The sequence below is a fragment of the Solanum stenotomum genome, chromosome 7 (assembly GCF_019186545.1).
Source record: "Solanum stenotomum isolate F172 chromosome 7, ASM1918654v1, whole genome shotgun sequence".
NCBI lineage: Eukaryota > Viridiplantae > Streptophyta > Magnoliopsida > Solanales > Solanaceae > Solanum > Solanum stenotomum.
In genome coordinates, this window is record NC_064288.1 from 56,913,883 (window position 1) to 56,926,057 (window position 12,175).

Genomic DNA, 12,175 nt, shown 5'->3' on the forward strand with positions numbered 1-12,175 from the left:
AAAAATATTTTCAACTTCAAAATTTCAATTTTTCACCCCTACCCTCGACCCCCCCTTCACCCACCCCTACCACCCCCCCACCCCCCTAAAAAATTTAAGTTTGTTCTTAAAAACTATTTTCAATTTCAAAAATTATTTTCTACTCTAGTAAAAATAAAAGATATTTCTCAAAAATATTTTTCATTCATAAATCAAACACTAAAAATCTTTTCCGGAAAATATTTTCTACTCACCAACCAAACATGAGAAAATAAGTCAAAAATCAACTTGTTTTCCAGGAAAACATTTTCCTTCATACCCAACACACCCTTAATCTACTTTTCTTAAAGGGTGTGAAACACCTCAAAAATTCAATTAATATGGAATGGAGGGAGTACTTATTAGAAAATTTGTCACTGGGCATACTATTTAGTGGCACACGAAAAATTGAAAAAAATCACATAATTCTTGTAAAATGGCGCTTAAATGTCCAAACATATAGTAGATCATGATGAGGCTATACGTACTTCTCCCACAACTCCTTACAGTGCATCTTGTAAAAAAAAAATTAAAAATCGACTAGAAGTCATTTCACCAACTATTCATGGGCTAACTCACACGAAAAATTGAAAAATCGCCTAATTCCTATAAAATGGCTTCTAAATGCGCAAAAATTACATAGATCATGGTGAGGCTATGTGTACTGCTCCCCCAACTCATTACGGAAAGTCTGATAATGTTTTTCGAAAAAATCGATCGTATGTTATTTTACCAAATATTCATAGACTAACACACGAAAAATTGAAAAAATCGCCTCATTCCAATAATATGGCTCCTAAATGCCCAAAAATAACGTGAATCATTGTGAGATTATACGTACTGATCGATCCCGTAACTCATTACGTTGGGCATCTCTAGTGTTCTACTCGTAAGGGAGGAATGCAGAAAAGTAAGATCATCCCATGGCTTTCGTAAATCAGTGAGGAAAATCCCCCAAAATTACGATGGTTTCACCCGACAATTTTATTTGAAATTAATATGAGCAACTAAGTAGACATTTGGGCCATATATTTTGAATATTTTTTATTTTATTTAAAATATATAGAGTTAAAGTTGAAAATGGAGTTCTGTTTGATTGTACTTTTTGCAAAAAAAACTAATCCTTTATTTAAGGTGCCTAGGGTTAATTTTTTAATTAATAAATAGAAACAAAAACCTCAAATAGAGGGCTAGATCTTATCTTACTAATCTTAATGAGGTAACAAATCTTTACTAATTAACAAGAATGAAGAAACTAAAAACTTGAAAAAGGTATTCTATAATTATCACAGAACTTAAAATATAAATATCTAAATATGACGATATCACAAATAAAGATATTTACGTAATACAAAAATATAAAAGTGAAAATGTACTTAATTAATACGACTTTAAAAATGAAAAGTGAGTTAAATTTAAATCAGTTTTCCAAATTTGAATTACAACTTCAAAAGTAAAATTATTCCTTTTTGAATAAATTTACCTCATGAACGTGATGAATGCATACACGTCTTTATGTTTGTTGGCTAAGTGCTTACATAGATGTCAGGTAAATAATAAAATATTATAAGAACCTTCAACCACTCCCTCAATTTTTCTTTCTATAAAAGAAGACCATAATTCAAGAGAGATTAATTATAACCACCACTAAATTTTCATTTAATATAGTAAATTAGCAAACAATTATAGCCAAAGTTGTGATATGGAACAAGTGAAGTTGCTAGGTTTTTGGTATAGCCCATTTAGTCATAGAGTTGAGTGGGCTCTAAAGATTAAGGGTGTAAAATATGAATATATTGAAGAAGATCGAAATAACAAAAGCTCTTTGCTTCTTCAATCCAATCCAATTCACAAGAAAATTCCAGTGCTAATTCACAATGGCAAGCCAATTTGTGAATCTATGGTGATTGTTGAATACATTGACGAGACATTTGAAGGCCCTTCCATCTTACCTAAAGACCCTTATGATCGAGCTTTAGCTCGTTTTTGGGCAAAGTTCCTTGACGATAAGGTAAATTTATCTTCATGCTATATATACCTATTTGCATAATTTAGTCATGTTAGTACATTTACTTTAGATCTTATTATACAAAAAAATATAGGGAGTGTTGATTCTGACTTGCTTGAAATTGAGACGTAGTATTAAAATGATTGTTGTAGGTGGTAACAATGGTGAATACTTTCTTACGCAAAGGAGAGGAAAAGGAAGTTTGTGAGATGTTGAAAGTTCTTGATAATGAGCTCAAGGATAAGAAGTTGTTTGTTGGTGACAAATTTGGGTTTGCTGATATGGCTGCAAATTTTGTGGGACTTTGGCTAGGAATTTTTCAAGAAGCCTCTGGAATTGTATTAGTAACAAGTGAAAAATTTCCAAATTTTTGTGCTTGGAGAGATGAGTATGTTAATTGCAGTCAAGTCAAGGAATATTTACCTCCAAGAAATGATGAGTTACTTGCTTTTTTTCAAGGTCGAGTTCGCACTTATGCTGCAGCTTCTGTTTCTACTCTAAAATAAATACATCATGAGTTATCTTTTGAAATTTCGAATTATATGTCTAAATAAAATAGTGAATCTATAACGATTTTAATAGATCCAATCATGTATTTGTAAGCAAAAGAAAAGAATTAAAATATTAGTTTCCTCATATTATATTATTTTGATCCCAACAATTGTATTAAAAAAAAAAGAACAAGAGAAGTAAGCCATATAATTATTTGATGAATTAGGGAGTGACATATACAAGTCATCTTATTATTCTCAGGATTAAATTTTATTTACTATCGATATAAAGAAATGGAGATAATGGTTCAAAACATATCTAAAGTGTCATTGTTTGTGAGTTTATATCTAAATTATCTTATGTCTGTATATTCTATCTGGAATAGAAGTAACTATTTATTAAAACACACCTCAACTAGTATATGATGTTCCATAGTGTACACTCTCAACTCTTTATCTTATTTCGTGAAACACCGCTTATTTTTAACCAAAATAAAAACTATAAAAACGCCACTTGTCAAGTACCAATATATAGTATTTATTTCAAGTCATCGGCCAAACTGAAAGCATTATTAAATTACAAAACTAAATAGTAAAACGAGAAACATTAATGTTTTTTCTCTATATAAAAGAAGACTAGACCTCAAGAGAGAATCAACAACCAAAAAAAATTCCCTCAATTAGTAAAGCAAAAAAAAGTTAAGCAAAGTTGAGAGATGGCAGATGTTAAGTTGCTTGGTCTATGGTATAGCTTTTTTAGTCATAGAGTTGAATGGGCTCTAAAGATTAAGGGAGTGAAATATGAATTTATAGAAGAAGATTTACAAAATAAGAGCCCTTTACTTCTTCAATCTAATCCAATACACAAGAAAATCCCAGTGTTAATTCACAATGGCAAGTCCATTTGTGAGTCTATGGTCATTGTTGAATACATCGATGAGACATTTGAAGGCCCTTCCATCTTGCCTAAAGATCCTTACGATCGTGCTTTAGCTCGTTTTTGGGCTAAGTTTCTGGATGATAAGGTAAATTCGTCTTCATACTATATATTGCTATCTCCATTATTTAGTAAACCTTTTTGAGACTATGTAATTTTCGATGACACTATATGACATATATAGTGAAAAACAAGATCTATACAAGAGGTTAGTGATGGTAAAATTAGCTCATGAAAATATGATCGATCCAGTTGAGAGTGTTCTGGAATCATTTTTAATATGTTAAAGAGTACTATTTAAATCCTTGGGTTTTGTGTCTCAGAATAGAGTTAGCTAAGTGCTTACGTATGTCATTTAATGCATTTGAATTAATTTAATAAGCATTTGCCTTATCAAGACTTGCACAACATTTGGTCCCATGTAAAGGCAAATAAACTATAAGAAGAATTTAAAAATAAAAAAATTATAAAAAATTAGGTACCTTCAACTACTCCCTCATTTAGTACTTTAATTTGTCACCACTAAAACATCCTTTAACATAGTAAATTAGCAAACAATTATAACCAAAGTTGTAATATGGCACAAGTGAAGTTGCTAGGTTATTAGTATAGCCCATTTAGTCTCATAGTTAGAGTGGGCGGCTTTAAAGATTAATTAAGGGAGTGAAATATGAATATATTGAAGAATATATAAATAATCGATTCTGACTTGCTTGAGATTGAGACGTAGTAACTGTACTTTGTAGGTGGGAGCGGTGGTAAGTACTTTCATACGTAAAGGAGAGGAGCAAGAGAAAGGTAAAGAGGAAGCTTGTGAGATGTTGAAAGTTCTTGATATTGAGCTCAAAGACAAGAAGTTTTTTGTGGGTGACAAATTTGGATTTGCTGATATTGCTGCAAATTTGGTGGGATATTGGCTAGGAATTTGTCAAGAAGCCTCTGGAGTTGAACTAGTAACAAGTGAAAAATTTCCAAATTTTTGTTCTTGGAGAGATGAATATATCAATTGCAGTCAAGTTAAGGAATATCTACCTCCAAGACATGATGAGTTGCTTGCTTTTTTCCAAGATTGCGCTCGCGCTCATGCTACAACTTCTTCTTCTACTCAAAAATAAACATATTCGTATTCATCTTATGAAGTTTCGAATTATGTATCGAAATAAACTTGCGAATCTAGAACGAATTCAATAGATTCAATTATGTATTTGTATGCGAAAGTATAATTAAAATATTGTCCTACTTATTTGTGCTTCTCACCAATGAGGATTTTATTTATTACAATTAATAAAAAAACTGCTACTAATAAGCAGTTAAGCACACTACTTGTTATGAACTAGCCTTGTCCAATGTCAATATCCATAGGAATGTCACACAATTAGTTATTGGACCAAGAAAAAGTAACAAAACTGGAAAGCATGATTTGGGATCCAGGCCCAATTAATAACTAATTAAAAGGATGACGGATGAGAAAGCGATTTATGCAAATTGTTGATAAAAATGTCTAGTCTTCTCATCCCTTTTGTTGAGTCTATGCTTCTCATCTCCCTTCTAGTTATCTTCTACAATAGTTCTCTTTGTTAATTCAATTTTCCGCTATAACTTCGAGTTTAGTAATTATAATATTTGAACGTTTCTATTATGATATTAGAGTTGTTACACTATTTAATGGCATATTCATTTTTTTTAGAATTATTGATTCTAGGATTCTGCATTTTGTGCATAATAAAAGTTTGAGTGTCTACTTATACATATTCAAAGTTAGAGTGCATAGATGTCAGTTGAAGTCAAGTTAAATAGTATATTTATATATTATGCCTTTTTTATATCATCTTCATGACTTGCAATTGTTAGTTTTCGCGCAATATCATGTTATTTCTATCCTGACAATTGTATTGAAAAAAAAAGAGTAATCCAAGTAATTTAATGAAATAATGAAATAGAGATATATAAATTATAATGATCAAAAACACATCTAAAATTTTTCAATGAGCTAGTTTTATACCTAAATAACCATAGTGTACACTCTCTCAACTATTTATCTTATTATGTGAAACACCACTTGTTATGATAGGAGTGGGAGTACCAATAGTATTTACAAAACTAAATAGTCAAACAAGAAACAATAATGTATTTGGTATATTATTGCTAAGAAACTTCCCTGTTTTTTCCCTCTATAAAAGAAGACTAGACCACAAGGGAGAATAACCACAGAAAATTCCCTCAATTAGTATAGCAATCAAAATTGAGAGATGGCAGATGTGAACAACGTCTTGTAAATCGTTGGTACTAATTTAGGTATATTTTAATTTTAAATTACAACTTTTAATTCATTTTATATAATCTGTATTGAATTTAAACTATATGAAATAATTTGTAAAAACATTTAAAAAATATTAACTCAAAACATATTAGACCTGGTCAAACACTATTTTCTGTTTTTAGGTCAAATATATTTGGGAATATTTATGGCTAAACAACACCCAAGATGTATATAATTAAAGTTAAAAAAAAAAATATTTACTACTGATGTCACAATTTTTTTTTGTTAAAAATAATTTATAAACAATTTTTTTCACTTAATGTTCTCTTTGGTGGAATTTGTAGTCTTTTTTCATAATAGACTATAAAATCATCAATAATTAATGTCATTACTTATTTTCAATATATTGGAAACATGATGAAAGAATATAGAGTTTCCAAGAATATATTCTCAATTTTTAAGTTAAAGCCTAAAGGGGTAAAAATGTTTAAAAAGAAATTAGTTTGTAGTCTGGATAGATCCTTTTACCATTCTGACCAAATTATGGTCAAAATTTTCTGGCCAAAAGATTTTTCATTATTTTAAATGGGTTATGCTAAATGGTCAGAAAATTAAAAAGTCTATACTATCCTTTTTATTTTAAAATAAATTGATCTTTTTTTCATTTTTTTAATTAAAGATATTAAAGTTAAAAGAATAAAAATATTCAAAAAAGTAAAATAAAATAGTGTGAAATATGTTATTTTACCATTCTGGCAAAAAGGATTTTTTCATTTTAAATTACAAAACAAAATAGTCAAACAAGAAACATTAATGTATTTGGTGTATTGCTAAGAAACTTCCATCTATAAAAGAAGATTAGACTTCAAGAGAGAACAACCACATAAAATTCCCCCAATTAGGAAAGTTGAGAGATGGTAGATGTAAAGTTGCTTGGTCTATGGTATAGCCCTGCTAGTCACAAAGTTGAGTGGGCTCTCAAATTAAAGGGAGTGAAGTATGAATTTATAGGAGAAAATCTACAAAACAAGAGCCCTCTACTTCTTGAATCCAATCCTGTTCACAAAAAAATTCCTGTTCTCATTCACAATGGCAAGCCAATTTGTGAGTCAAGTGTGATTGTTGAATACATTGATGAGACATTTGAAGGCCCTTCCATCTTACCTAAAGACCCTTATGATCGAGCTTTAGCTCGTTTTTGGGATAAGTTCCTTGATGATAAGGTGACTTCGTCTTCATGCTATATATACACACTTATTTGCATAATTTAGTCATGTTATAATATATTTACTTGAATAATATATATATGGTCGATTTTGACTTGCTTGAAATTGAGACGTAGTATTTGTCATGATTGTTGTAGAAGGGAGCAGTGGTGAATACTTTTCTCCACAAAGGAGAGGAGCAAGAGAAAGGTAAAGAGGAAGTTTGTGAGATGTTGAAAATTCTTGATAATGAGTTAAAGGATAAAAAGTTCTTTGTGGGTGACAAATTTGGTTATGCTGATATGGCTGCAAATTTTGTGGGATATTGGCTAGGAGTTTTTCAAGAAGCCTCTGGAGTTGAATTAGTAACAAGTGAAAATTTTCCAAATTTTTGTGCTTGGAGAGATGAGTATGTTAATTGCAGTCAAGTCAAGGAATATCTGCCTCCAAGAAATGATTTGCTTGCTTTTATCCAAGCTTATGCTTCTAAAACATAAACACGTGCTCATTCATCTTATGAAGTTTCGAATTATGTAACGGAATACATTTATAAGCATATGTGCCACTGTTATAACGAATGATATATCACCTAAGTATCTTATTGTTCTCAAGATTAAATTGCATTCATTGTTACTATATAGAACTATATATTTAAATTATCAAATATTGCATAACTACTGGTAAGCCTTTATTAATGAAGGCATAATATATAAATATGTTTTTTTAATTTGGCCTTATTTGATATTTATGTCCTCTAATTTTGTGTGTACACAAGTAGACACCTGATTTTGTATAGAGTTTAACAAGTAGGCACACATATTCTACTTTGGTGTCCTGCATGGTGATTCACTCTTTATACATATTCTATGTGATGTTCTATCTGTATTATAAGATATAAGACGTTGTGTATAATTGTTCAACTTTAAACAAGTTTTTAATTTCTTGTTTGTGTACATTTAAAGGGTATTATGCCATTAATGAAGTTTGTCTACTTTTCTACTTTGACTATTATTAAAGATAGCCAAGTGCTTACTTACACGGTTGGAAATTAAATAATCTCATAAATTCCAATAAATGATCTGACAAAGATGGATGAAAGCAGGAAACAGTAATTTGACTATATATTACTCCCTCCGTCCCTAATTACTTGTCCATCACTTTTGAGGTGGCACACCTATTAAAAAAATAATAATTGATATAGTAAATTTATCATTTTATTTCTATAAATTATGAAGTGGATGAATTAAAAACTTAAGATTTTCAAAAAGTTTTACATTTTTCAAAGTAATAAATTGAGGGTATAATAGAGAAATTTTTGTTGTTCTTTCTTGATTTGTCAAAATAAATAAGTAATTAGGGACAACTAAAAAAAGAAAAGTAGACAATTAAGTAGGGACAAAAGGAGTACTTTGGGATTCGTTTGAAAGAGTGTACTCCCTCCATTCCATATTAAGTTAATTTTTAAGGTGTTTCACACCCTTTAAGAAAAGTAGATTAAAACATAAATTGAACCTGGTTTTCTATTTTTACCCTTATTAATTATTGTCAAATTTATGATTAAAATAACTAAATATTAATTAATCACTAATTCCAATACTAACTAATGAAGGGTAAAATTGGAAGAACACTCTAAAAGTAGTCTTGAAAACTAAACAATTAAGTTAATTTGAAAAATGAAAAATGCTTCAAAAATTAACTTAATATGGAACAGAGGGAGTATTAAGGATATATAGTACCGAGTACCGACTATAATGTATTTTCTAGTTAATATAACATTCCAAGCTTATGGTTGTAGGACGGACTATGCAACTTGTGCTTCGAATACATGTCTTATATATTGCACTATACATATAGTGACATATACATCACATGTGTATACATACAACAACATACAATTATATATATATTAGTATATATTGTGTGTATCTTACATGTATATCAATGTATACGACTCCACATCATATGTATGTCAATTATATACATTGACATATGCATGACATACAAGCTATACATGGACAAATGAAATTGTGCAAGTCATGAGAGAGAATCTTTCACTTGATGATTAGCTAGACTTGCAATAGATTTCAGTTGGGCCTTTTATCTTGTTAAGAGTTCTAAATGGACAAAGCCCAAATTGACCTATGTGGTCCAAGTTCCATAATGTCAAATCTTTAATGCTATTGACTTAAAATTCTATCTAGATTCAAATTATGTGACTCTTTTCTTTTCGGTAAAGAATATCATCATTTTTTATTTGGCAACTATTTAAAGACACCATTCTCATTTTATCTTTATTGAGTCTCGTTTAACAATTTATCGTGAAGAAAAGTCAACAATAGTAATCATTAAAGTGGCTTCAATAAGGCAATTTAATAAATATAACAAAGCCTTCTGCTATTTCTTAAATTAAATTATTTGTCTGATCAAACAGTATCAAATAAATTGAGAGATAGAGTATTACTAACACTACTTATGAATCATATTGCATAGTGAAACTTTTCTTGATGTTTAGTCACATTTAAGTCTAATAAAAAGTACTAATAATAAACTATGTTTATCTAAATCTTCACTTGGATGGAATAATTACACTTGCTATTGAGTGTGAACGCAAATGCTAGTTTTCCAACAAAAACATAAATCTATGCCAAATGTTTTACAAAGTATTTTTGTAGAAAAAAATTAAATGATTTGAATTTTGAATGTAGCATTGTTATAATCTTTCTACAAGAAAGAAGAAGTGCATATTTATTACATTCTACATTGGTAAAATTTTGGAGGGATCATATTCAAATACAAAGGTACGTTATAAAGTGATGAGTATCTTTACCTTTACATAAAATAAATTGTCTTTAACCTATGGTAGGTCATAACTTTACTTAACGGTCAGAAGTATGAATTGTAGTTGTTCAAATTCAACTATCAACTTTTCCATTCATATGAATAACAAACAATATAATTATATACCATGTATATCTATAGCGGTTGAGAGGAGTATTGATTTTTGCTTGTGGTTCGATATTCATATTATGATCCAATTAAATTTGAATTCATGCCAAAAAATTCTATATTAATAGAATAAAACGTTCTCTAATAAAGACGAGTAGATCGATTATTCTTTTTTATATAACTTAATCTTTTGTTATTTTCTGTTGGAACAAGTAGCACTATCATCAAATAGTATTCATTGGCATGGAGAACTTTAAATCCTTACAAGTAAAGCTACAAAATAAAGTTAAGCAAAAACTAAATACAAATTAAATGGAAAAATTAGATATATGATGTTAAGAAATATATATTTCTTATATACTATGATTATATGTGGCCCAAATCGTAAATTGCATCATTTTCAATAATGGCATCTGTAGTTGTATTTAATTAACCTCAATAATTTAAATTGGCATCTATATTGATCTTGAATGATCAGTCTCAAATTTAGATATAATTTTTTTTTCCAAAATAACACATTGGTGAAAAGGTAATAATTCTAACTCTAACCCTATGCTATTAGGGAGTAGTTGATTCCTTTTTCTTTCTTTTTTTTTTCTTCTCAAATTTATACCACTAAACAGTGTCTTGTGGCGTTTTATTAAAAATAAAAAATAAAAACTCACGGATAAGTACAAGGAAGGAGGGCTATGCCTTATCTTACCAAATCCTAATAACGTACTTATTTATCTTATTTATTATGGAGTCTAAAGATAAGTACTTAAATTGTTTATTTTTTAAAAGAACCAATTAAATTGTAAATAAACCCTTCTAAAAATGAGAGAAGTACTTTATTTATTTATTTTTAAAAAAGAACCAATTAAACAGTAAATAAACACTTCTAAATAATAGAAATTAGCTACGGACAAATTAGTTTATCTAGAAAAAAAAATCGTCGCTAATCATGTTAAGCGATAAATTATTAGCTATGAGTGATTTAGTAATAAATTAGCAATGAAGTTCCGTAGCTAATTTCAGTTTTATTTTTTTGTGAAAGACAAAAATATTTGTTTCTTATTAACATGGTATGTTTCTTCTTTTATTTTATTACACTCTTTTTTACTTGTTAAAAAATATCTAAAGTAATTTAATTTTAATTATTGTGCTAAAAATATATATTTCTTAAAACGACGTGTTCAATCAAATAAAATAAAATGAAAAGAGTAATAATAGCTTTCAACTTCAAAGTTTTTGCCCTACCATCTAAAACAAACAAAATACGGGCACATGGATTAATAAACAAACAAAATTATATCTTATAATTAATTTTTCCCTTGTTATTTAATGACGAGGACGACAATGAAATGTTCTTACAAAGAATTATGAAAAAGGGAGCATTTTTAAAGGGAAATTATAGCTTGATTTATGTTAAGTTTAAATCAAGTTTTAAACCTAATCGAATAGAGGCAAAAGAGATTATCCAAAAAAAATCTTTTTTATTTCAATAATTTCACGAAGTTTATATACTTGGTTGAATTTATATAAAATTTATTAGTAACTAACCATTTCATTAATCACCATCTATTGTATAGTAAATCTCAAAGCAATTAACTCTAAACAATTAGTTATTTGCTTAATGGATGGTCGTTACATATTAGTATATTTTACTGTTTTGTATTGTATCATATTATATTGTTTTGATGAATATAATGTTTGAATATATTGTATCATTTTTCGTTGTCACATAATTTGAAGGATAATTTTACAAGAAAAATAGGATTCAGAGTCGAACTACTATAAAATGAGTAAGGTAAAGGATAACATATAACTATTAGATATTAAGTAAAGACAAAATGAGAAAATAATACTAATTATATGACAACACAATCATACTAAATGAATCGCTACATAAAAATGAAACTTTTCATCGTTTTATATCAATGATTTAATGATATTACAATAAATTTATGTAAATAATATATTTAAATTAACAACAAAATAGGTAACAACCATCCAAACAAGTTGTAAATGGTGGATCCAAATTTTAGGTATATTTTAATTTTAAATTACAACTTTAAATTTCTTTTGTATTGAATACAAACTACTATATTATATGACATAATCTGTCAGTTTCAATATTTTTGTCCTACCTGCAGAAACAAACAAAATACAGGTACATAGATTCTAAATAATATCCATCACTGACAGACCTTTAATTTGTAGTAACAAAAATTAAAAGAAAAGTGAAAAAAAAAGGACATTAGTAGATTCAGTGTAAGACAACTTTAAACCTTATTAACCAAAAAAATACTATATAATAATGACAAATTA

General features: G+C 28.5%; 3 protein-coding genes across 3 annotated transcripts; all 3 read left to right on the forward strand.

The window, feature by feature from the left end:
- The first annotated feature begins 1,673 nt into the window (after positions 1 to 1,673).
- LOC125870708 (probable glutathione S-transferase) lies at positions 1,674 to 2,764 on the forward strand. The gene is made up of 2 exons (XM_049551206.1): positions 1,674 to 2,029; positions 2,179 to 2,764. The coding sequence occupies exons 1-2, from the start codon at positions 1,721 to 1,723 to the stop codon at positions 2,530 to 2,532; spliced, it is 663 nt and encodes a 220-aa protein (XP_049407163.1). The 5' UTR covers positions 1,674 to 1,720; the 3' UTR covers positions 2,533 to 2,764.
- Positions 2,765 to 3,117: 353 nt separating this feature from the next.
- LOC125870703 (probable glutathione S-transferase) lies at positions 3,118 to 4,714 on the forward strand. Its single transcript, XM_049551198.1, has 2 exons — positions 3,118 to 3,542; positions 4,201 to 4,714. The coding sequence occupies exons 1-2, from the start codon at positions 3,234 to 3,236 to the stop codon at positions 4,567 to 4,569; spliced, it is 678 nt and encodes a 225-aa protein (XP_049407155.1). The 5' UTR covers positions 3,118 to 3,233; the 3' UTR covers positions 4,570 to 4,714.
- Positions 4,715 to 6,590: 1,876 nt separating this feature from the next.
- Positions 6,591 to 7,542, forward strand: LOC125870714 (probable glutathione S-transferase). Its single transcript, XM_049551213.1, has 2 exons — positions 6,591 to 6,937; positions 7,078 to 7,542. The coding sequence occupies exons 1-2, from the start codon at positions 6,629 to 6,631 to the stop codon at positions 7,414 to 7,416; spliced, it is 648 nt and encodes a 215-aa protein (XP_049407170.1). The 5' UTR covers positions 6,591 to 6,628; the 3' UTR covers positions 7,417 to 7,542.
- The last annotated feature ends 4,633 nt before the right edge of the window (positions 7,543 to 12,175 follow it).